Below are 24047 nucleotides of genomic sequence, written 5' to 3'. Positions count from 1 at the left end.
AATGTTAAGTTTTTGTAAAAAGGCTTCAGTGGGGGAAATAGCTCCATGAGATTTGACTTTCAGTCCCTCTTAGATATCCCTGAATGACTTGTGATTAGGAGATCCACAGGAACATGGACACTACAATGAGCCACAGTCATTATCAAGGCCTTGCTTTATCTCATTCATTCTGGAAAAACCCTGTGAGGTCTGTAATAACATCTCTCCCAACTTATGAATGAAGACACCAGGCTTAGTATGGTTAAGTGGCATGCCTAGCCTTCACCCTCCCCCACCCTCCATGTTGTCCCTTATGCCAACCGACTTCTAGAACCAGCCACCATGCCAGGACATTTTAGAATAACATGCTAGAACCACCTGGTCCCCAGGGTCATCAGAACAGCTTTCTGACTGTCTAACACTACTGACTGACATGGCCTTCCCAGTGACACACTGCCCTCTGCCACTCACTCCAGACCCACAAGTTCCACCAAAACCATCCTGCCACATGGGAGTCACAGGGGTCCTGCTGCGTCTGACACTGCAGATAGGAATTAATGATAACAGAGGTTAAAATGTGTGAAATAGTAGACAAAACATGGGGAAATACAGTAAGAAGGGGCCGAGGGAGAGAGAAATGAAGGCCTTCTGTGTAGGAGGCAGGATACTCCCTGTGATGTCCTCAGAGTCAATCTTAGTCTTCTGGTCAACCTACCTACTTTCAACCTGGGCCCATATGTTATTATGGAAGAGGAGGAAGACATGGAAAACAAGAACATTTATTAGGAAAACAGAAAACCATGCTAACTCTAAAACATGGGTGGGGGAATCAATTAAAATTCTGGGTGCATAGGGTTCTTAACTAGAGGGATCCTTGAGGTTGGAGCCTGTGGCTTCCAACCAAATGTCTTCTCTCTAGCGCCAGCAGGATGGGACCTTCTTGGCCTTCTCACGGTGCTTTCTCCCTGGCAGGGAGGATACCACTCTCTTCCTGAACCAGTGGAAGAAGCCCTGGAAATTCATACAGGAAGTGCCTTCTTTATCTGAAGGCAGGTCCCCCTCCTCTGACTGCAATGCTGAGACTGGGGAGCTCTCTGCAGTTCCAGGCTCCTGGCTTTCCATCTGCCAAGACGAAGAGGAGGAGTTAGAGACATTCAGGGTCAGCAGCAATGGGGCCAATATTACTCATTTATGGATTTCCAATTTATGTTTTTACCTAAATAAGCCAACTGTCAATGCAAAGTTTCAGGACTCACTCACATTAAAGCCACACACAGGCACACACACTGGTTTGTAAGGTGCTTCTCTCTGTCCTCCCCTCTCTCTCTCTCAGTGCTCCCTGGCATTTCCCCAACACCTCTTCCCTGACCCCTTTCCTGGCTGAGGACCTTCTCCCATTGCTCATCTGCCCAGATACTGGGCTCCTCCTCTGCTTCACAGCAGGTACAAGGACTCCATGCTGTCCCACCTGGCACCCCCACTGGGCCTGTCCTTCCTCTGCAGAGGGGCAGCTCTGTGCTCACCTCAACAATTTCATCCTCCTCAAGCCCAGAAGGCATTACTAGGAACTGCTTGACGTCTCCATTTTCTTGTGGTATACATTTGGGCAAGTCCTGACCAGCCTCCTCTTCTTCGGGACTGACCTGAAGCATCTGGGAAGACACACTGCTGGACGGCTGGCCATCCTCCTCCTGAGGAGAGTAAGAGAGGACAGGGTCATCATCTTCATCATCATTCAGATTGTCTAGACATACCATAATAGTTTTTGAGAAATCATCCAGTTCCCAGACAGTCTGGGTTATGGTTTCCTTTTGGTACTTGTCCATCCTCTGGTCATCATCACTTGGAGCCGAGTGAGGTGCTGAGTCTTCTTGGAGGCTGTGCAGATAGGCATTCACGACCTCGTCGATGTCTTCTTCACCAAGCTCCTCTGGCTTCTCCTGAATTTCAGTTCCTCTCCCCATGGGTCCCCTTACACTTTTGGTTCCCCATGGCCCTTGGTCAGGAGAGAGGGAGGGAGGATCCTCAGAGGTCACATCTTCGCAGGTTGTGACAGCCTCACTGGCCACGTTTTCCTCGGAGGGGAAATGGCCTACAGAGAGGCTGTGGCTGGATTGGGATTCTGAAATGCTCTGCTCTACGTCAGGGCAGCTGCTGCCAGAGGACGAGTCGTCCATGGGGTCCAAGAGCTCAAATGCCTAGTCTCTTTGGACCCTGGAAAATTCAAAAGAAAAACATTAATAGGTGATGTGGGGAAGCTACTCATGGACTTTTCCAAAGGATGCCCATTCCTTTATCCATTCCCAGCTATCCCACTCAGGCAGAAGTGCATCCTGTATTTGCACTCTCCAGTCAAGGGCACAAGAGGCAGTTCTTTCTCTTTAAAAACTCATTTTATTGAATAATGACCCTCTGCCCTGAGCACCTTCACCTGATACCTCTCATGCTTTGTCTTATCACTACAGTTGGAAGAACTGCCTCCCGTTAAAGATAGTTGTATAAATTTGAAAATAGGAAAGTCAATGACGTAAATAAATACCCATATCCCACCATCCAAGGGGAATGACAATCCTTTATAGTCTTTTTTCCCTCTTATCTACATATATGCATGTGTGCACACATCTCTCTCTCTCTCTCTCTCTCTCTCTCTCTCTCTATATATATATATATATATATATATATATATATATACATCTCTCTCTCTCTCTCTATATATATATATATATATAGGAATTCACATCAAAGACAGATTATTAAATTTTGTAGCACAAGCTGCAGGAAACACATCTATGGCTATTCTGTGATCCTTAAGAACTTTCTCATTAACTCTCTTTGGTGATCACCTGAGACAGGGGCAGAATATTATATTTTGGATGTGAGGTGTCCATCATAAGCTCTTGTTAATTCCAGAATATTCAGAGGTCAGAGGAGTAGAATTATGAGAGCTGAAACCTCATGAATTCATCGACCATTAACATAGGTGATCAATGAACCTTAGATAATCAAGACCATTAAGAATGGTCTTATTAATGATATTAAATTCCCTTATCCACACATTTTTACCTTTCTTTAAGTAGTTCTGCAGGTGGGATCATTGATTCAAAGATTACAAATATTTTTAAATTATGAGAATTGATGTTAAATTACTTTCTAGAAAGAATACAGCTATTTAAATGCCCATCCTGACATCATATGGTAGCATCTGTAGTCCAGCACTTCCTGTGGTGCCCAGCAAGCCATTGGGGAAAGGAATATACAAACATTGGCTTTCCCTTGAGATCTCTCCCTCTCAGACTCCTCTTCTCTCTCACACACACACACTCATGTACCTTGTAAACTCTGTCACACCTGGCTCTATTTACTTTCTGCAGAAAGAGAAGCTTCCAACTCCTCAGGCAGATCCAGGCCACCTGAAGTCCTTCAGGTACTGAATCCAGTAACTGAGAAGTCCAATTGTCAGAAGACTGGGTTCTGAGAACCTTGGCTGCCGTGGCAACAGCGGAACACAGGAGAGTCACAAATGTGGAAGGACAAATGGGGATAGAAAACCAAGACCCAGCTGGGCAGAGAGGTCCCCTGAGTCCACCTACAGTGACCATCCCCTTTGCTTTAGTCATTTTATCTGTCAGTGTGACCAAAGTATATGACAAGAACAACTTAGAGAAGGGAAAGTATTTGGGGTCCTTACATTTTCAGCAGTCATAGGTAACTGCCTCCCTTGCTCTGGGTCCTCACAGCAGCCTATCATGGGGGGAGGGCCCAGTTGGGGAAATGTATCAACAGATGTGGGTCAGAAAACTGAGACAGGAAAGGGCCACCGGAAGAACACCTCCAGGACCAACTCACTATGGCTCACCTCCTCCAAACATTGCTTACTATTATTATCCAGTCAGTTCATTCAAACTAGGGTGAATTTATTAGGTATCAGCTCTCACAATCTACTCCTCTGACCTCTGAATATTCTGGCATTAACAGGAGCTTATGATGGACACCTCACATCCAAAATATAATATTCTGCCCCTGTCTCTAAATAGCTCCTATCCTTCTCACAGAGCAAGATGCAGGGCGTTTGTCTCTAAGAGTCTCATAGTGTCCACAGCTTTGGTACTTCTCAAAAGTTCAGGCCAAGTCCAAGTCTCCTCTGAGACCTCAGACCAACTCTGGGTTGTGATGCCTTGGAAAAGTCAAAGAGAAGTTTCCTATATCCTAAATACAGCTGCACACAATAATCATTCCCATTTCAAAATGAGGGACTAGGACACAGCAGAAGGACTGAGGCCAAAATAAGACCAAGACCCAGGTGGGCAGAGAGGTCCCCTGAGTCCACCTACAGTGACCAGGACACTTGATGGTGAGCTGTTACTTCCCAGAGCTTGGTTGCATTGCTCATGGGTTGTCTTTTAGCCTGGAAGTCTCTGAAGCCACCAGCTTGGCTGTCTGGCATTTCATAATTCCTGGGGTCTCCACCACAGCTTCACTTTACATTTACTACATCAAAGTTTGGTCTCTCAGGGGCACCTACGGGGACTTTGCCCAGCAACACTTTACCTGGCTCCAGGTCTTCCTTTGAAATCTTGGTGAAGGGTTCATGACCCCTTAAGTATTTTTCAACAAAGAGACATGAGTTTAAGCACCCCTAAATAAATAAATAAATAACAATAACAAAAGAAAACACGTGTGTATGTGCGTACACACACTCACACACACATATACACACGGTTTATATAATAGTAGAACAAAGCCAATAAATAGCTATCTGACCTAAAAGAACCTCATCTCATTGGGATCTGTCAGTTTCATAAGATGTTTCCCAAATATTTGCCTCTATTTCCATTCAGTAAGATAGTATTTACAGTGTGCCAGAACCATCTTCTATTTTTAACTATTGACTGGACTCAAATACCTACTTTCTCTTCTTGAAGTTTGTAGAAGTTCTCTCTTCTTGAGTTTTGATGGCGTGATGCAATGAATAGGCAGAGCTGGGGTTGGCAAGAAACAACTACTATTCAATAGATGCAGCCTGGCAAATGCCCCAGGCTGCCACAGCTGCCATGAGTGACCATGGTCTCCCTGAGAATATGCAGGGTCTTGTGCTCATGTCCACATGCCCCCTTTATGGGTGTTAGCTCCTTTTAGGCTCAAAGAAGCCTATGAGCTAAGTCTCATGGGTTGCCTGTTTCACAGAGGAACATGTAACATGCGCAGTCAGGCAGGGCTCACATTCCCAAGTCATAACCCCAGGCACCTGGATTCAGAGGCAATCTGCCTTCAGAGCCCCCACCCCTAATCTCCACTCACCCTCATCTCCAGGGACCTGAGCCCCCATGTCCTCCTGGAAGACTGTGGGGGAGCTGACCCTGTCCACAGGCAAACCCATAGGCTGTTCCTTGGAAGAATCTCCCTTGTGGGGAACTTCATGCTCCATGGGACAAACAGGAAGAGTAGATGGTCCATAGGGGTGGCCCTGAACAATGGGGTCCACATTAGGAGCTGGGAGAAAGAAAGATTTAAAATAAGTTTTAAACTTCCTCCTTAGCATCATGACATCTGAAATCCTCTTCTCTGGCTTCTCATGAAAGCATTGAACCTTCCCTCCAGAACAGTGTGGCCTTGCAGGGATTTCACCAGTTTCTCCCCTTCTGTGCAGTTGGAGTGGGCTGTACATTGTACTGTCACCATAAACGGATCACTTTGACCAGCATATATACACTTGAGGAGGAAAGAAGGATTTCCAGCCTAGACCACTGAAGTTCAGAGTGATCCTGAGGCCAAGGGAGCTTCAAAAGGAGACAACCAAGGGAAGTGAGAGGAGACGGGAATTAGAAAGTGGGTAGAATCAATGAGACTTAACTTTCCTATGCTTATACAAGAATACACCACCAGGCCCCTGTCCCTGATGCTGCTGGCTCAGACACAGATGCCCTTCCTGGACATCTCTTCTCTGGACATGGCCTCGGTTACCTGAGGCACAAATCCCCCCTCCCGTGGTTGCTACCACTAAGCCACAAATCCAGCCTCCAAAATGCCATATTTTTGAAAAGTCAAAAAAAATGAAATTGATGTTAACATATTTTATTTAACTTAATATATCCAGATGATAATTTTATCATGCAATCAATATATGTTAGCGGTTACAGTTTTATGTTGTTTTTTTGCGTGCCAAATCTACAAATTCCAATGTCTATTTTTTGTTTAAAGCATACTTCAATTTGACCTACCCACATTTCAAGTGCTTTATAAGCCACATATGGCTAGCGACCACTGTATTAGTCCAGTTTTATAGTTTTCAGTGTACAGAAGATTATGGATATTTGATAACTAGGCCCTAAGGTGTGTATGTTTTTAAAAAATATTATGACAATATCACTTTTTTAAAGTTCATATTTCACTTATTTTATTGAGAATATATACATATGAAGTTTTCCCATAGTATCTGTGGGGGATTAACTCCAGGAGTATCTGCAGATACCAAATTCCTTGGATATTCATGTCTCCTACATAAAATGTCATATAGGCAAAACCATTCTAGATTTCTAGATCCTAGAGTAAATCATTGTTCTATTGTATTCTTAAGTAATAATGATAAGAGAAATGTCTGTGCATGTTTACTATAGAGGCAAAAAATTTTAAGGGTTTTTAAAATTCTCCGTTGTCTGAATATTTTTATGGGGAAGTTATGATATAGAAGGCCAACTGTATATTGTATATTGGTCTTGTATCTGGTAGTTTTGCTAAACTTATTACTTCTAATAATTTGTAGATTATCTATTCTAAACATGACAATGTATCTCTTTCTTTTTATTTAGATGTATTTCCAGTTTATAAGACATTAGATCAAAGATGCCCTTTCTCAGTGGAATGAGTAGTTATTAACTAAAAGATTCTGTGAAAACTGATCCAGAAATTTTTCTCAAAAACTCATGACATCTCTCGATACTGTTATCTCTGTTAACTCTGTATCTGTAATTGAAACTATGGATTTCATTTACTTTTCTATATGAAATACCTTTTCCCATGATTTTAACCTCATTTTAAAATTTGAAGGCAAAATTTCAATGCACATTTTTCAGGAATCCTATTAATGGGGAATTAATAGGCTGACCTTTAGAACCACGGGCTCACAATCATTTACCAAGACACAGGCTTTTTTAGTAGTTTGCAACTATTAAAAAGTGTTGAAGTGAACTAAGAAACCCCAAGTCTTTTTTTTTTAGATTCTTTATACTTAATGCTAAAAATTGTCGCCTCATTTATTCAGAAAGGTGTTGTGTATAAGTCAGCCTTTCAGATAATTATGCTTTAGTCCTTGAACCAAAATTTAAAGAAATGATTCTCTCATATTTTAAATGCATTGCATTTTTTAGAACCCCTTTGGACAGACCATATTAACCTTCCTTTGACCTTTTAGTGATGATTGGTGTCATTCTTATGAATTATAATAATTGCTTTGTGTTGTAAATCTGGTTTGCTCTCAGGGGAAATGGAATACTTAAACCTGTTTCATCTTTTTTGTTAAATAAATTAATACAGACTGCTGTTATTTTTAAAATCTAATTTTCAGACTGTATTTTAAAATGTCTTTTTCTTCCTTGTTTTAGGACTGTTAAAGCCATACTTTCTAACTTCTGTTAGATGCCTGTTCTGTGGCTTCCATAAGATTTTTTGAGTCAAGAAACAATATGAAGGTGAAAACTAAATGAATGATAAAGATTATCTAGAAAAGTAGGAATGGCACAGTACTAATATATGACTTCCTTTTTATTTTTATTTTTTTGATCTGAAAAGTGGAATTAAGGTAAAAGGTATGTAAATGAAGCAAAAAAATAGAGTATGGCAAGATAAGAACATGAGCTTTTATTCTAGAATGTTGTGACAGCTATTTTGGAGTCACAGCTATTTTGCAATCTCTTAATGTTGAGGCTGCTGGACACCCCGTCATCTAAATAGTGACTTATCACTCTCTTTCCAAGATTGACAGCCACATTGTAGAATTCTTAGCACATAATTGATAGGCAAAAATATATGGGTACAATTCCATTTCCACCAATTGTTTGGATAAGTCATTTCACTTCTGTATTGTATATACCATGTTTATAAGTTTGTCAGGATAATATTTTCAAAGATTTGGAGACATTTGCCCCAGAACTTTTATCTTCTGGTCTTTACCACTTCCCAGTAGACATATCATTATGTGTGTATCCTCAAAGAAGAACAGGGGAGAAGCATGTCAACATATAGGAGGTTCCTCATAATGCTAGGACTTCAAAACAAGCTTGTTCTTAAAGGAATAGAAAGGAATTTTGATCAAGATATTTAAGAGAATAAAAACAATTATATTATTCCCAATTTTTTTCTTTGAAATTATAAAATGATATTTTTGGCTAGAGGGCAGGACGAGGCATGGAGGAAAATTATTGGGAGCCTCCAGTCATGAGGATAATTGAGAGGCTTCAGTGAGAGTGGCTGAAGGACATGGTAGGAACCAAAGTATCAGATAGGTTTGTAGGCATATGCATCCCAGAGAATGACCTCTTGGTGTTCCTAAGACAGCCTTAAAGCAAAAGGCTAAGACCCAACAGGGTTCTGCCACCCCAGCACGAGGCCTGTGTAGCCGAATGACTCTTACATCTAAATGGTACTGTGATACCGGAGAGATCCACCAGAGGTGAAGTGACAGAAACAGGGGCATCTCCAAATAGGCTGTGATGGAAAACAGACAGGGAGCTGCTCATCTAAGGAAATGCTATGTACCAAGATTGTATATTGACTCCTTGAATGCTCATTAAAAACACATAAAACAGGCCTTGTGGTAGTTATTATCTCTGTTTTACCAAGAAGGAAATTACAACTGAGAGAAATTAAATAATTTAGCAAATGTTACACAGCAATGGAGAAAATATTGAAATCCAAATCATCCTTGAGTCAGAGACAGTACTCTGAAACATCAGACAGCACGTGGGCTTTTGATCTTAAACCCACTATATAAGTATAAATTATTGCATTCTTTAGCTTCCTTGGTCTAGGTAGCAAAAATACTAATCTTGGCACAATCTAAGATACCAATATTAAGTGTCTTTCTTGAAGGAAAATAAAACCCACTTATATAATACCTTTAGAATTCTATTAGGTAAAACTAAATAAGAGCCTTGGCTTTATGCATTCTTGATTATTAGTGCCTCTGCAAATTAATTTCTTCTCTGTCCAATCATAAGCGGAGTCTTTTAGTCCACTTATACTGTAAACATCTAACAAAAAAAATCTTTCAAATACATATTACACTAAACACCTTATTCTACTCCAAATGGGAGTACAGTGTTATTTATGATTGGAGATGGAACAAATGTGTAAATTCAACAAAACCATGGTTGGAACAAGACAGAAAGTTTTATTCTTTTCCCATGAGAACCCAGAGGTGGCATGGTAGCTCTCTCTGCTTCCAAGGCACTCAGAGAGCCAGGCTGCCTGTCCTTCACTGCTCCAGGATTCCTGGGTCGTGGCCTCACGTTCCAAACAACATCTAAGCAACAGTAGGATGGGGGGAAATGGACAAAATGACTTAGCAGTTTTCTCCTAAAGAAGGACCTCAGAAACCACCACCTGACATTTTTTCCCATTGGTCAGAATTTGGCCACAGTGACGTACCTCATACCAAGCTAATCTGAGAAACGTAATGTATTTTGGAAGCCATTTATTTTATTAGAAAGTCTACTTCTCTGAAAAAAGAGAATGAAACAAATATTGGAAGAAAGCTAATAGATCCTGTCATAACTCATATGTGCAATCACTTACTTGATAAAAAAAATATTAGAAAGAAAGAAAGAAACCTGGCTTCCTAAGTCTGCTTCCCAAAGGAATTAGAGATTCATGATTGAAATCTTCAAAACAAAACCTGTAAGACCTGCTCAGTCCATAGCTGATCTCAGTGTCAATCTCAATCTTAGTGCCTAATCAATAGTATATCAGGGAACAAGATGTAAGGACTAGTCTAGTTGTTGAGGAATGAACATTACATTATGTATGTATACACACACATATACATGAGTATATATGCACATAATACCCATATTTACCCACCATAAAGTGCAGCCTTCCATAGGTCTGAAAGCATTGAAGCCAACAGGTGATGAACTGAAACCATGAGCCACAATCAATCTTTACTCCTTCAAACTTTTCTCAGGTGTTTTGTCGTAGCAACAGAAAGTTGCCTAATTCAGTTTTTTATTTCTTTGTTGGCTTTGTTTCTTTGTGGTTCTGGGGATCGAGTCCAGGGCCTCACTCATGGCATTCAAACACTCAACCACTAAGCAGCACACCTGGCTCCAAGAATGACATGTTTTGAGAGAGAAGACTTGAGTTCCAATGCCTTTTGCTACCTCTAAACAGCTGTGTGATTTGAGCCAACCATTGAATTTCTCACGTAGGTACTTGGAGATTTAAATTTTGTATTTTAAATACATATAGAAAATATCCAATGGAATGATACTTAAGATTTTGTTTCTAGCTTTTAAAATGTGTTTTCTGCATGTATATAGATAATTGAATGCTTAGAAAATAAAATTGATCCCCCAATGCTCTTCCTGGCAAAAACCTAACTAGATAAAATAACGAAAAAAGCTGCATCACCATCAGAAATAAGGTTTAGCCCACTTAGAAATGAAGTAATAAACCTCATTTAGGAATGTCCATCTTCAGTAATAAATTTTTTTTATGCTTACTGCTCAGGAAAGAGATTGTCCAACTTCTAAGTTTGTTTTTGAATCCCCTACCTTAATTAAATCCCTCATGACAAAGCTCCATTAAAGTGCCCAGGCATGAAAGATATCTGGTTTGTTGCACTAGATAATTAAATTGTGTCAAGAGCAAGATTGGGTCAATAAAATAGTGGGGTGTATGTGTGTATTTGTGTGTGTGTGTATGTGTGTGTGTGTGTGTGTGTGTGTGTTATCTCTGACTCTAGAAAACTAACTTTAATTGTTGTCTTTCCAGAACAATTGGGAATTTTCAAAAAAAAATTCTTAATAGAAGATTAGGATTTAAAAAACAGGAGCTGGAATGTTACAATGTTAATTTTGGGTTGATATTTCTTATAAGATCAATATGGAAGGGAGATAAGGAGGAAAAAAATTCAGAATAAAAGAATTAGGGAGAATTGGTAGAAATTTAGGCAAAGAAAGAAAGAGGAAAATTGAAAGAAGATCCATCAGAGAAAATGAGAGAGAAGTCAAAGGAGGTTTCATTTAGTTAGAACTGAATTCATTAATGTTAACTAACACCATCTCAGGGATTATCTCTGGACTATGGATAGCAGACAAAATGGCTCCCTTTATCATTGTCCTGTGAATTGTTAATTAGTGGTCATTCTCTGAGAAGTTTGTTTAAACCTCATCATTTACTATGGAGTCACCTCGTGGTTAGCTTTAACTTGTACAAATCCAATTACACATACAAATAAAAAGGAGAAAGAAGAAAAGAAACTACAGTGTTGGTAGTGGAGGTGATTCCATCCACAATCCATCCCAAGAACAGTATCTTGGAGAAAATGTAAGGAGAGAGAGAGATGCATCTCCAATTTCCTTCTTTGTGATCATCTCACCACTGTACAGGTGAACATAATGTGCAAAGGAGGGAAATGTTATGTACTGTGACTCCTTTCACAGACGACATGCTACTGAAGAAAGGATAATCTGTTTCAGTTCAGTAGGAGGAAAATAACTGTCTTGAGATTTTCAGAGCTAAATGTTGGTCATCATCATGGTAACATCCTATAGAAAGTTCAGGGCAATTTGTGTGGTCTACTGTGTCAGTCAGCTTTCCATTACTGCAACAATATATCTGAGATAATCCACTTATAAAGAGGAAAGGTTTATTTTGTTTTACAGTTATGGAGGTTCCAGTCCATGTGTTGTTGGACCATTGGTTTTGGTCCCATAGCAGGTCAGTTCATCAAGGTAGGAGCCCATGGTAGATGAAGTTTTCACCTCCTAGCTGGAAACAAAAGAAAGAGACCATGGTCTCATAATGCCATTTGAGGACACACCCTTAGTAACATAAAGATCTCCCAGGAGTCCTCACTTCTGAAAGTTTCCACCATCTCCCAACAGTACCCCAATGGATTCAATAACACCAAGCCTTTAATGTGGGCCTTTGAGGGATATCCCAGGTCCAATCTTGAGCATATATGTACTTTAGATCCTAACTTCTGCTTAAGGTGGGATATCCTTGTTTTATTGAAATGAAAAGTTTATAGTCTTTGTAATTTTGAAACTTTATGAGAAAAGGTCCATCCTGGAATGATATACTATAATAAAATAGGATGTGGATGTAATATGATATAATATAAAATTATATGATAATAATTGAAATGATTGGTATGAGTCAACTAATTCCACATCCGCTCATTGAGCAATATACTCTATAACTGCTTCACTAGTTAGCATGTACTCTCTTCATTGTGGTGATGCTTTGGGTACTTGAGTTTTATTGCCTTAATTTTTTATTTTTTATTGATGTTTTAAAAAATACATGACAATGGAATGAATTACAATTCTTATTACACATATGCAGCCCAATTTTTCATCTCTGTTTGTACATAAATAATGTTGACACCAATTCATGTCTTCATATGTGCACTTTGGATAATGATGTCCATAACATTCCACCATCCTTGCTCATCCCCTGCTCCCTCCCTTTCCCTCCCACCCCTCTGCCCAACTAGAAATCATCTATTCCTCCCATGTTCCCGCGCCCTCATCCCACTATGAGTCATCCTCCTTATATCAGAGAAAACATTAGGCATTTGGTTTTGGGGGATTGGCTAACTTCATTTAGCATTGTTTTCTCCATTGCCGTCCATTTACCTGCAAATGCCATGATTTTATTCTCTTTTATTGCTGAGTAAAATTCCATTGTGTAAATATGCCACATTTTTTAAATATTTAAACCAATTAGGCCATTTATGAATGGGTAAACAATAATGAACAACAAAGAATGAAGAATGAAGGCCATTGTTCACGGATCCCTTCTTTTATCAGGTTCTTTGGGCTTACTGAAGACCCTCTTGAAGTGTGGTAAAATCAATTAAAAAATGGTTCACATAAAACGTGAACAATGGAGGATGACATAGTGCTACCATTTCCTGTTTCCTATGATTAAGGAACATTATGTTTGTATATGAGTTTAACCTCCAAAAGCTCATGTGTGAGACAAGGCAAGAAAGTCTGAAGATGAAATGACTGGGTTATGAAAGCCTGGACCAAGTCAGCGCATTAATTCATTGATATTAACTAACATGGTGGTCACTAGAAACAAGGCGGGCATAGCTGGTAGAGGTGGGTCACTGGGGTCATGCCTGGAGAGTGGAGTGCTCTCTCCACTTCCTGATTGCCACATCCTGATCTGCTTTCCACTCCATGCCCTTCTCCCAAGATCTTCTGCCTCACCTCCAGCCCAGAGCAATGTCCATGAACAGAGGCCTCTGAAACCATGAGCATCAAATAAACCATTTTCTTCTCTAAAATTGTTTTTGTCCCATCTTTTGGTCAGAGTGGTGAGACGTTGACTATGACATTAACTTTTTTTTCCCTGTCCTCTAACTCTGGCAACCATTGATCTGACTGCTCACGTAGTTTCACCTTTTTCAGAGTATCATCTAAATGGAATCATTAAGTATTTAGTGTGTTGAGTTCAGGTTCTTTCACTTAGAATAATGAATTTGAGAGTTTTTCATGATATTGATTGTGTCTTCTATTTTATTCTTTTTTACTGTCGAGTAATAGTCCATTGTATGGATGTACCATGTTTTATTTATCTACTCATCAAACTGATAGACATTTGGGTTGTTTCTAGTTGGAAATAATCAACAAAGAGTTTTGTACAAGTGTTTGGGTAAACAAAAGTTTTTATTGATCTTAGGTAAATTGCCAAGAGTAGAATATCGAGATCCTAAGGTAGGTAGGTAGGTATGTTCAAAGATACAAGAAGCTTCTGAACTAATTTCTGAGTGGAATTTTACATTCTCACTATCCCAAGGTCTCTTTTTAGTTTGCCTCCTTCTGTCCACAAACCTGGCAGAAATTTAATTCAACAACCATTTGTCGAAAGTGTTTCTGGTATTAACCTCTGTACCCCCTTTTGGGGTTTCTCTTAGGAGCAGCAAAAAAAACTTTGTTCTGAGCTTTAATATGAAGAACATGAAGTAGAGTTTGGGAAAAGAAAATAGTTTGTCTCTGGTCCTTCAGGTTTTAAAATGAAAATCAAGGTAGTTTTACATGTTAAGCCATCTTGTGTGGGACATTTCATCTTTTCCACTTCCCTTATCCTTGAAGAGAAGCAGGAGTGACTGTGGTCAAGGTCAAAGGCCTGATGGCACCATGGTGCCCAAAAGTGTGGCTCTCAATTTGATGAAACAGAGTCCTAGAGAGACTATCATCCTGTGTCTTTTTTGCTTTACTTCTGAAGTTAGATCTCCTTTTGTTACCCTTTTCCTGCATTGATTTTCACTGTGTGGGTCCTTTACAATGCTCCAGTGTGGGGGTTTTCATCTTTGGAAAGTCTGCCAGGCTATTGTTGTAAGATAGGCGTCTGCAACCTTCCCCTCTGGAGATATTCTTTTCCTTAGAATAAGAAAAAAATCAACCACGATATTATTAACAAAAGTGCTTCCCATTTATCAAGCCTCCTGCTAAAAACCTTACATGCATTTATTTAGCACTCACAGTAATCTCTTAAAACAAATATTTGGTCCACATTTTGCAGAAATACAAAGGGAGAATTAAGAGCTACTTTCTCCAGTGGTTGAGTTTACATTTGGCAAAATTAGAATTCACATGCACCTTTTTCTGATAACAAGGCATATTCTAATGATAACTTAAAAAAAGCCCTATTCTTTTTATCTCTATACTATTCTGTTTTCCAAATCTGAAAGAAGCCAAAGAAGGTTTCTTTGGCTGGACACCTGAAACTACTCAGCCCATGAAAGCCCAAAATATTTCTGAGCTTGACAAAGAAGCTTCAAATGGTATATTAGTGAACTTCTTCTGTGTAAAAAGTAACCACAAAATTTCATAAGATTTGGGACTAATAATCTGTGACCTAGGCACTTTGTTAATTATGAATGGGCTTCCTTCTCCGTCTGAGGATTGTCTACCTGGAGATCTGATCTAGGATGGTCTTTGCTAAGCAAACAGGTGACTTGGCTTTGCTTCAAGCGTCTCTCCTTCCAGCAAGCTACCTTGGCCATGGCCTCATGATGATAGTAGAGGCACCAAGAGAATAAAGCCCCGGGAACAAGCCCATTTTAGAAGTCTGCTTATATCCTTCTGCTCACATCTATTGGCCCAAACAAGCCATATGGCAAGGCTCCGTGGCAAGAGACATGACCAGACACCCCAGCCCCTAACCCACATTACCATAAAGGTGGTAGGCCATGGTCAAAATATTCTGATACTGTCAAGAGGATAAATATATAGATCAATGGAATAGGATGGAAAGCCTAGAAACAAATCCACACATCTGTGCTCCACTGATTTTCAACAAGGGTGTCAGGGTCATTTGATGGGGGAAAAATAGTCTCTGCAAAAATATAGCAGGGATAACTGCTTGTTTGCATGCAAAGAATACAGCTGGACTCCTATCTCACATCACCCATAAAATGCAAGTCAAAATGGTTCAGTCTTAAATGTAAGAGCTGAATTTCTGAAACACTTAGAAAAATACATCAAGATAAACCCTTATAATCTTGACAATGGATTCTTAGCTATGACACTAAAAGCATGAACAACAAAGGTAGAAAAAATAGATAGACTAGACTTCATAAATATTAAAAAATTTTGTGCATCAAAGTCCATTTTGATGTGTAAAGACAACCAATAAGAGAAAACACTTATAAATCATATATCAGATAAAGGTCTAGTATTCCAAATATATGAAGAATTCCTACAACTCAATATCTAAAAGCCAAAAAAACCCAGATAATTAAAAACTGGGCAAAGGACTGAATCATTTTTCCAAAGAAGATATAAAAATGACTAATATCATATGAAATAATGTCAAACATTTAGGTCATTAGGGAAATGCAAATAAAAGCTACAATGAGAAACTATTTCGTGCTCACTAAGATGACTATTTATAAAAGCTTGAAATAATAAATCTTGAGAGAGAACAAGAAGAAATTAAAATTTTGGTTCATTACTAATGAGAATATATAACTGTGTAGCCATTTTGGAAAACAATTTGGCAATTTCTCAAAAAGTTAAACACAGGCTTACCATATGACTCAGCAATTGATCCCTAGATAAGTGCCCCCAAAGAATTGAAAAAGTATGCAAATAAATACCTGTACATGCATCCAGTTCATTACTAACAAAAAGGAGAAAACTCAAATTCCTGCCAATAAATGAATATACAATGGAATATTATATACATATGTTTGTATTAAATTACATTTATAAAAATGTCTAAATAGGCAAATCAATAGAGTCAACAAGTTAGTGATTGCCAAAGACTGTGCAATATGTATGGTTTATTCTTTGGATATGATGGAAATGTTTTCGAACTTGAGACAAATGATGGTTGCACAACACTGTGAATGGACTAAATGCTACTGAGTTGGGCACTTAAAATGGTCCAAACCAACAACTCTCCAGTGATGAAATCATGAATCACCAATGGTTTCCAAAGTCCTGGCACATTAAGAGAGGATATAAATACAGATGTGTCAATCTCCACTTTAGAGAAAAGCAAGCCTTTCTCTAATCTGAAATCTGGAGAAACATTATGTCGACGGTTTCCTAGGATAGCATTGTTAATCACCCCACCCCTAGTACAGCATTTCAAAAGATACTGAGTGATTTTGCATTAACTGTCTTTTCTTTTTCTCAAGATAATACTTTATGAGGACAGTATTGTGCTTGTGCTAGTCTCACCCAGAGAGAGCTAAGCTGGCATTCGTAAGGTAAGTGGATTTCATAAAGTTTTAAAAACAGCAAGCAACAGAGTACACAGAACTGTAGACATTCAGCCTTTCCCTGTGCTGTGTTCTCTTGCCACACTCACTATTGTGCCTCTTCCCACCTTGATATGCATCCGTGCCCCTCCCCCCACACCACCACCACCTACAGGATACAGCAGAGCATGGCCTCATCATTTCTGACTCGATAGCACAAAATCCATCCTCAGAGTACAAAAAGATGATTTTTAATGTTTATTTTAAATTTATACATATTAATTTTATATATTCACGGTACGGCATGGCATTTTAGTATACGTGTTAATGTGTAGTGATCAGATCAGAGTATTATCTCCTCCAACATGTATTGTTTCTTTGCATTAGGTACAGTCCAATTCCTCTGTCCCGGTTATTTTTATTTATTTATTTATTTATTTATTTATTTATTTATTTCTTACATACATGACAATAGTGGAATGCATTACATTCATTATTATCCATTTACAGCACAATTTTTTTGTAACTGTGTATATAAAGTATGTTCATGCCAAATTATGCCATTATACATGTACTCTCCTTTTTTTGCATTACAATTCTTAATACATATTTATACCACAATTTATCATATCTCTGTTTGTATATAAGGTATGTTGACACCAAATTCACATCTTCATACATACATGTATTTTGTATAATGATGACCATCACCTACCACCATCCTCACTATTCCCCTTCTCTCTCCCTTCCCCTCCCACCCCTCTTCCCTATCTAGAGGTAATCTTTCACCTATGCTCTTCCTCCCTACCCCACTTTGGGTTACCCCCTTATATCAGAGAAAACATTCGGCATTTGCTTTTTTGAGATTGGCTAACTTCACTTAGCATAATCTCCTCTAATGCCATCCATTTACCTGCAAATGCCATGATCTTGTTCTTTTTTAGTGCTGAGTAAAATTCCATTGTGTATAATGCCACATTTTGAAATGCATTGTTGTTCCACATACAAAATTTCTTAGCCACAGTTACCCTATGGTTCCACAGAACACTGGAAACCATTCCTCCCATGCAGCAGCACCCATGTACCCATAAACTGTCCTCTCCCCTTCCCTTTCTCAGCCTCCCTTTCCCAGAACTATTCTGTTCTCTGATTCTAGGAGATCAGCTTCTTCGGCTTCTGCATGCGATGAGAACATGCGGTGTGGTATTGGTCTTTCTAATGCCTGACTGACTTCCCTTACTGTCCTCGGGGCTCATCTGTATTCCTGCAACTGACAATATCCCATTCGCTTATGACTGATTTTGAATCCCTGAATTAGAACTACATGCTGCTTTCAGATTCTAGAACTTTCCATAAGCACTTCCTTCTTTTCCCCTTGCCATGACACATTCATGCCTGTTTAGCCTTCAGGTCAAATATTATGAGAAACCTCCCAACACCCATAGGATGAGTCAGTCACTGCCTTCTGTGAATTCTTGTTCAACATATTGCCCTCTAATAACTTAACATTTTATTAGAACTGTAGACGATGAACTCAAAATGTCTAGAGCCAAGATCTTTCTCGCCTTATTGCCTATCCCTGTCTCTGGAATAAGAAACATTCCAGAGGCTAATTGTATTCAATAAGTATTCAACGAATATTTGTTGAGTGAATACGTGCATGATTCAAGGTGCACTTTACAAAAAGTTTGCTTCTTTCACTCCCTGCTAGTTGCTTGTTACTTTTAGCCCAGTACTCATCCTTTCTAGAAGCAATCTATGTATGTCATTCGGTATGTGACCTCACATTCTCTCTGTGGGTGCTTTGCAGTGGTTAATCAGGAGTAGAAGGGAGTCTAAGCAAGGACTTTATTAGGATAACACAATTCCACGTGATTTCTTCCCCTGAGCCAGGGGGAAGGAGTCACATTGCATCTACCTTGAGGTCTTTCAGGCTAGAAACCTGTAAAACAGCTGCAGTCCACAGCTTCCTCAGATAAACTGGACTGGCGTTGACCCAAAGCAACTCAAACCCCAGGGGTTTAGGAAGAAACAATCTGGGATGGGAATGTAATACTCCAAATGGTTTTCAGTTAGTTCTGGTTTCCATTTATGTTTCTCTCTTGGCAGGTAGGGCAAGGGTGAGGGGAAAATGGGACAGGTGGAGAGTGGAATTTGATTGAATTACCTGCCAGGACTTCAGAAACCTGCATGAAAGAAATTCACAACTCAACTAAGCATCTTTTTAAGAACCATTCCTTGAGGCTATGGATGGGGATGCTCGGGCTTTGGAAAGCATCAGGCCGTGCTGATAATCCACAGGGTCTCATTAGGTGAAGAAAAAACCCGTTGCAATCAAGAAGCAGATCAAAGACTTTCTGCAACCCACTCACTGCATTTTGGCATTATTTACATTCTCGTCACCCATGTCACTGAAGGACCCTGCCAAGGTTTTCTGTCCAGGAAGGATTGGGTGCCACAGTTTTCATGAAGTATTTATTTCTCTCCTTCTTTCTACCATTTAACTTCTTATCTTGACTCTGAGAATTTGTTACCATCTCTCCTACAGCATTTCATATATTTATGAGCATATCAGGGACTACATCAGACTATTCTCTCTACTGAGAAAAATATATAGATATCACTTACACAAAGCATTTCATAATTACTTCATCCAGATTACAGCTTCAAAATAGGTCAGCCTATTTGTTTGGTCTTCAGGAATATTTCACTATTTAGTACCAACACGTACCTGACACTTATTATTCAACAGTGCAACTGTCACCCATTAATTCATGTATATGTATTGAGCAACTGTGCCAGGAGTGGTTCTGAAAGTGCCATCCAGGTCTCAATTATTTGAAATCAATCTCATGTATTCTATAATGGTATATAAAGGTATTACACAGGACTACACATTCAGACATCTTTCTAGAGTATGAGATTTTAAAATTAAAGAATGGGCTGAATCAGCTTTTGAATCACTATATATATTTCAGTGCTAGGAACATAGTAGAATTTTTTTCTAAGATACTTAATCCTAACTTTCCCCAGTCTTTTCACTTTTGTAACAAAGATGGCATCCTCGTATTCTAGTGATCAATCCAATTAACTGTGCTGATTCTTGGACCTGTCTTCAGAATCAACACCTCCAGGCCTCTGTAATGTGAAGTCTGCCACGTTTTTCTAAGAAACTATGGAAGAACCACATAGGATCTGAAAAAATTCTGTATTCACTGTTCTCAGGGGCCATGTCATCTTTATAAAAAATGTTAGTAAGATCTATCATCTATTATCTGATATTTCCTTACCCTCCTTGCATGGTTTTTACCAGGTACCACAGACACTTCCTCTACCCAACTTGCCCACCAAATGTCAGTGCTATATTATAGCCCTTGAGGTGCCCAGGCTGTGTGTGATCTCTGCAGGTTCTGTTTGAGAGATCAGAGAGTAGTGCCTCCTACTCATTTAGGGAAGTCACTCCGTTTCAGTTGATCACAGCCTGTACATCTGGAGCCCAGAACAAGTTTGGTATGATATCCACTATATTATTCTCAGAAATATCATTTCTCTCTGATGATTACACTTTGCTATTTTTCCCATCCGTTTTCTAAACCTTGCCACGCATGTCTGAACACATAAATAGACAAAGCTTCAGACTCAGATTTTGATCTGTTATGTTTTTTTCCTTATCATAAAAACAAATGCATGCTTGCTGTAGAAGAGAAGAAGCAAAGACAATAAAAATAACTTATAATCCCACCAGCTGAATGAAACATTCTGCCATTCATTGGAAATAAACTGGAAGAAATGGTATGGATCAAAATTTCTCTTGTGTTCATTGAGAGATCTGCTTTCAGAATGAGACCTCCTTGGGATGCTTTGAAGCAAAAGTTGAGTCTCCAGAATTGCTCTCAACAATAATGGAAGCAGAAAAAGAGCTCCTTAGAGGTAACACTGGGAAGAAAAGTTACAAGAGATGGGGCTGAAACTATGCTGGCACGGCAGAGAAGGAATGAGGCCAACGGATGGGGATATTTAAATACAGGATGTGCATAGTAGGCCACAATTTTCATTAGCATGACCTTAGAGGAACCCAAAGACAACACAAAGGTAAAAGTACAATAGATTGACACTGATGTGTGTGTGTGTGTGTGTGTGTGTGTGTGTGTGTGTGTGTATATATATATATATATATATATATATATATATATATATATATATATATTGGAGGTTGGTAAAGGTCAGGGAGTTAATATATATATATATATATATTTCATCAATATGTTGAAATGCATATATATATATATATATATATATATATATATATATATATATTCCAACTGTGTATGTCATGCTAGAACCTTTTGGGAGATATATGTATCTTCAGAGTCAGCACTTTTATGTAACTGATATATACATATATCAGTTATATCCAAGCCAGACAAAAAGAGTGTAAAATATACAAAATAAAAACATGAAACAAATCAGTTTAACCATTTGGTTAAGTGATAAAAATCAATGAAGATTGCTGAAGGATGGCAGAAGGGGTTGACGAGGAAGGTGGTGAGGAGGAGACACAGTAAAATCAGAAGAAAGAAATAGGTAACATGAATCTTGGGCCCAAGGACATGGGTAAAGAGACCTCTGTCACTGGAAGAACTTTCTGAAAAGGCTCAACACTGGTGTCTTGAAAACTATCAGATTTCACACCCTGGCTTAACTCCCTGACCTGTACCAACCTTCACTCATTGAGATGATGACCTCAGTAATCTTTTCCTTAGTAAAAGTGTGTGATATATTTAAATATACCAATAGAATTTATTTATTCAACAAATTTTAGTGAGTGGGTCCTCAATAAATATTTCAAGTACTGGGGACAGGACTAAGTCAAGGCATGTATATTCTCATAGGATCAGTAGCCTGGAAACTGAGAGGGAAGCAATAAAACAGCTCCTTGATAAGAATTTGATAAAATTTAGGAATAATCCGTGCATACACAATTTGAAAAATATTTATAATGATTAAGAGAGATTGACATGTGAACACATCTTACAGATTTTTCCTGTGATCCTAGTTTAAATTTCATAACTGAGTAACTGATTTGACTCATGTTGGTTGAAAGGTAAGAATTTCACTTAGTTTGTATACATAATTGGAATATTTAAGAAAAGTTGTGTTTTCTAACTTATGCTGAAAGTATTAGATATACTATACAAAATAAACTTCACTTAATATAAGCATATATTTAGTTAGAAAATTGAACATATTATTTTATAAATGCATTTCAACATATTGATGAAATTTAATAACAGCATGGAATGAATAGTAATCAAAGACCCCTTTTAATGCCTTATTAAAATTTGCCAAATTTTATGAATGGAATAATAGATTTGTTCATTGCATTTAAATGTTCAAGGAAAAAGCTGATATTTAAATATATCTCTGTAATTTATGTATTCAACAAATTTTAGTGAGTGGGTCCTCAATAAATATTTCAAGTACTGGGGACAGGACAGTGACCTGAGTATATTCTCATAGGATCACAGCTTTAAGCAAATGAAAGTTAAATCATGTAGCCCAGCAGAAAGTTTAGTGGAAAAAAATTAAGGTGGGGTCTTTTTATATGAAGGTGTCAAAGACAAGCTTGAAGATTGGGTGTCATTTGAGGAGGAAACTCTAGTTAGAGAGAAAGATTTGGAAAAGCTTTTCCAGGAGAAGCACCCCACAAAGACACGGGTCACTATGCACACACACTGACTTCGTCCTTAGACCACACCACCACCGGAAAGCCAGTGCCAGACTGGATCCCCATCCACTCCAGTAACTAGTCTGCTCCTGGCTCCCATATACACAGTTCCCTAAAGACCTCAGGCTTCAATACCTTCCAACTCCCTCTAGAGGCTTTTTCTGAAGAAACTAGCTCATCCTTTGTCCTTCAAAAAAGCAGTTCTACAATATCACCCTTTTATTATTCTTACCTGTGTAACCTGATCTTCCTGAGAAGGAAGAAGCTGCTTGCAAAAAGATCAGGTCTTTAGCTGCTACACATAGAAGAATTTGGATAGAACTGAACACTCAGGCACATTTGCAAGAGGGTAAGAGCTGATACTACTGAAGGGTGCTGTGGTATCACAGACTTGAGATTTGCTCTATTATAAGACAATTAGCAAGTCCATGTGTTGTTTATTCAGAGAGCACGACCAATAATAGTTGGTATAGAATAGGCATTAACTATAGACTTTGAATATTAGTTTGTCAACGGCAATATTAAAAGTCACTTTGTTATTTAAAATAATGCTACACAGAGCTTTTCTCTTTTTAAAATAATGTGTTCTCGATGGACAAAAATTATATAGGTTCATCATGTTCCATGTGGTGTTTTGAAATATCTGTACATTGTGGAATGACTGACTCAAGATAATTAGTATATATATATATTACCCTACATACTCTTTTTTTATATGATGAGTAAACTTAAAATATACTCTCAGTGATTTTCAAGAACACATCCCATTGTTTTTAACTATAGTAATCATGCCATACAACAGACATCTTGAGCTTATTCCTTCTAAGTGGAATTTTGAATCCTTTGACCAATACCTCCCAACCCCTCCCCACCTCACAGCATCTGATGACCAACACTCTACTCTCTGCTTTTAAGATTTCAATTTTTATAGATTCTATGTTTTAGTGAGACCATACAGTGATCACATAATGTTTTACAGCTCCTTCCATATTGTCACAATGACAGGATTTCATTCTTTACGGAGACTGAGTTAGCATTCCATTGTGAATTTGTGCCACATTTTCTGTATTGATGGACACCTGGGTTGATTCCTTAACTTGGCTATTGTTCACGATGCCTCTAGGAACCCAGAAGTACACATAGGTCTTTCATATTGGTTTCATATCTTCTGTATGTGCCCTGCTAATAGTGGAATTGCTGAACATTTGAGTTTTATTTTTAAACAAAGCCTTTCTTCTTGAATGTTGCTTAGGACACATTCCCTAACATTTTTCTTTCTCAGCTTTATTTTTTTGTTTAGTTTTTTCAGTGCTGGGGATTGAACCCAGGGCCTCACTCATGCTAGGTGAGCGCCCTGCCTCTGAACTACTTCCCCAGACCTCTTTCTCAACACTGATG

The 24047-nt window shown here is 38.7% G+C and overlaps 1 protein-coding gene and 1 pseudogene across 1 annotated transcript; both read right to left on the bottom strand.

Moving 5' to 3' along the window:
- Positions 1 to 894: 894 nt before the first annotated feature.
- LOC120884218 (uncharacterized protein C12orf71 homolog) lies at positions 895 to 2156 on the bottom strand. Its single transcript, XM_078036498.1, has 2 exons — positions 1503 to 2156; positions 895 to 1101 (listed from the first exon to the last, which is right to left on the bottom strand). The coding sequence occupies exons 1-2, from the start codon at positions 2154 to 2156 to the stop codon at positions 895 to 897; spliced, it is 861 nt and encodes a 286-aa protein (XP_077892624.1).
- Positions 2157 to 5141: 2985 nt separating this feature from the next.
- Positions 5142 to 24047, bottom strand: part of LOC101961809 (single-minded homolog 1-like) — a 95706-nt pseudogene continuing 76800 nt past the window's right edge.

Source organism: Ictidomys tridecemlineatus, unplaced genomic scaffold (assembly GCF_052094955.1).
Source record: "Ictidomys tridecemlineatus isolate mIctTri1 unplaced genomic scaffold, mIctTri1.hap1 Scaffold_39, whole genome shotgun sequence".
NCBI classification, from domain to species: domain Eukaryota; kingdom Metazoa; phylum Chordata; class Mammalia; order Rodentia; family Sciuridae; genus Ictidomys; species Ictidomys tridecemlineatus.
The sequence above is the reverse complement of the archived record's forward strand: the minus strand, read 5'-3'. Positions and strand labels throughout refer to the sequence as shown.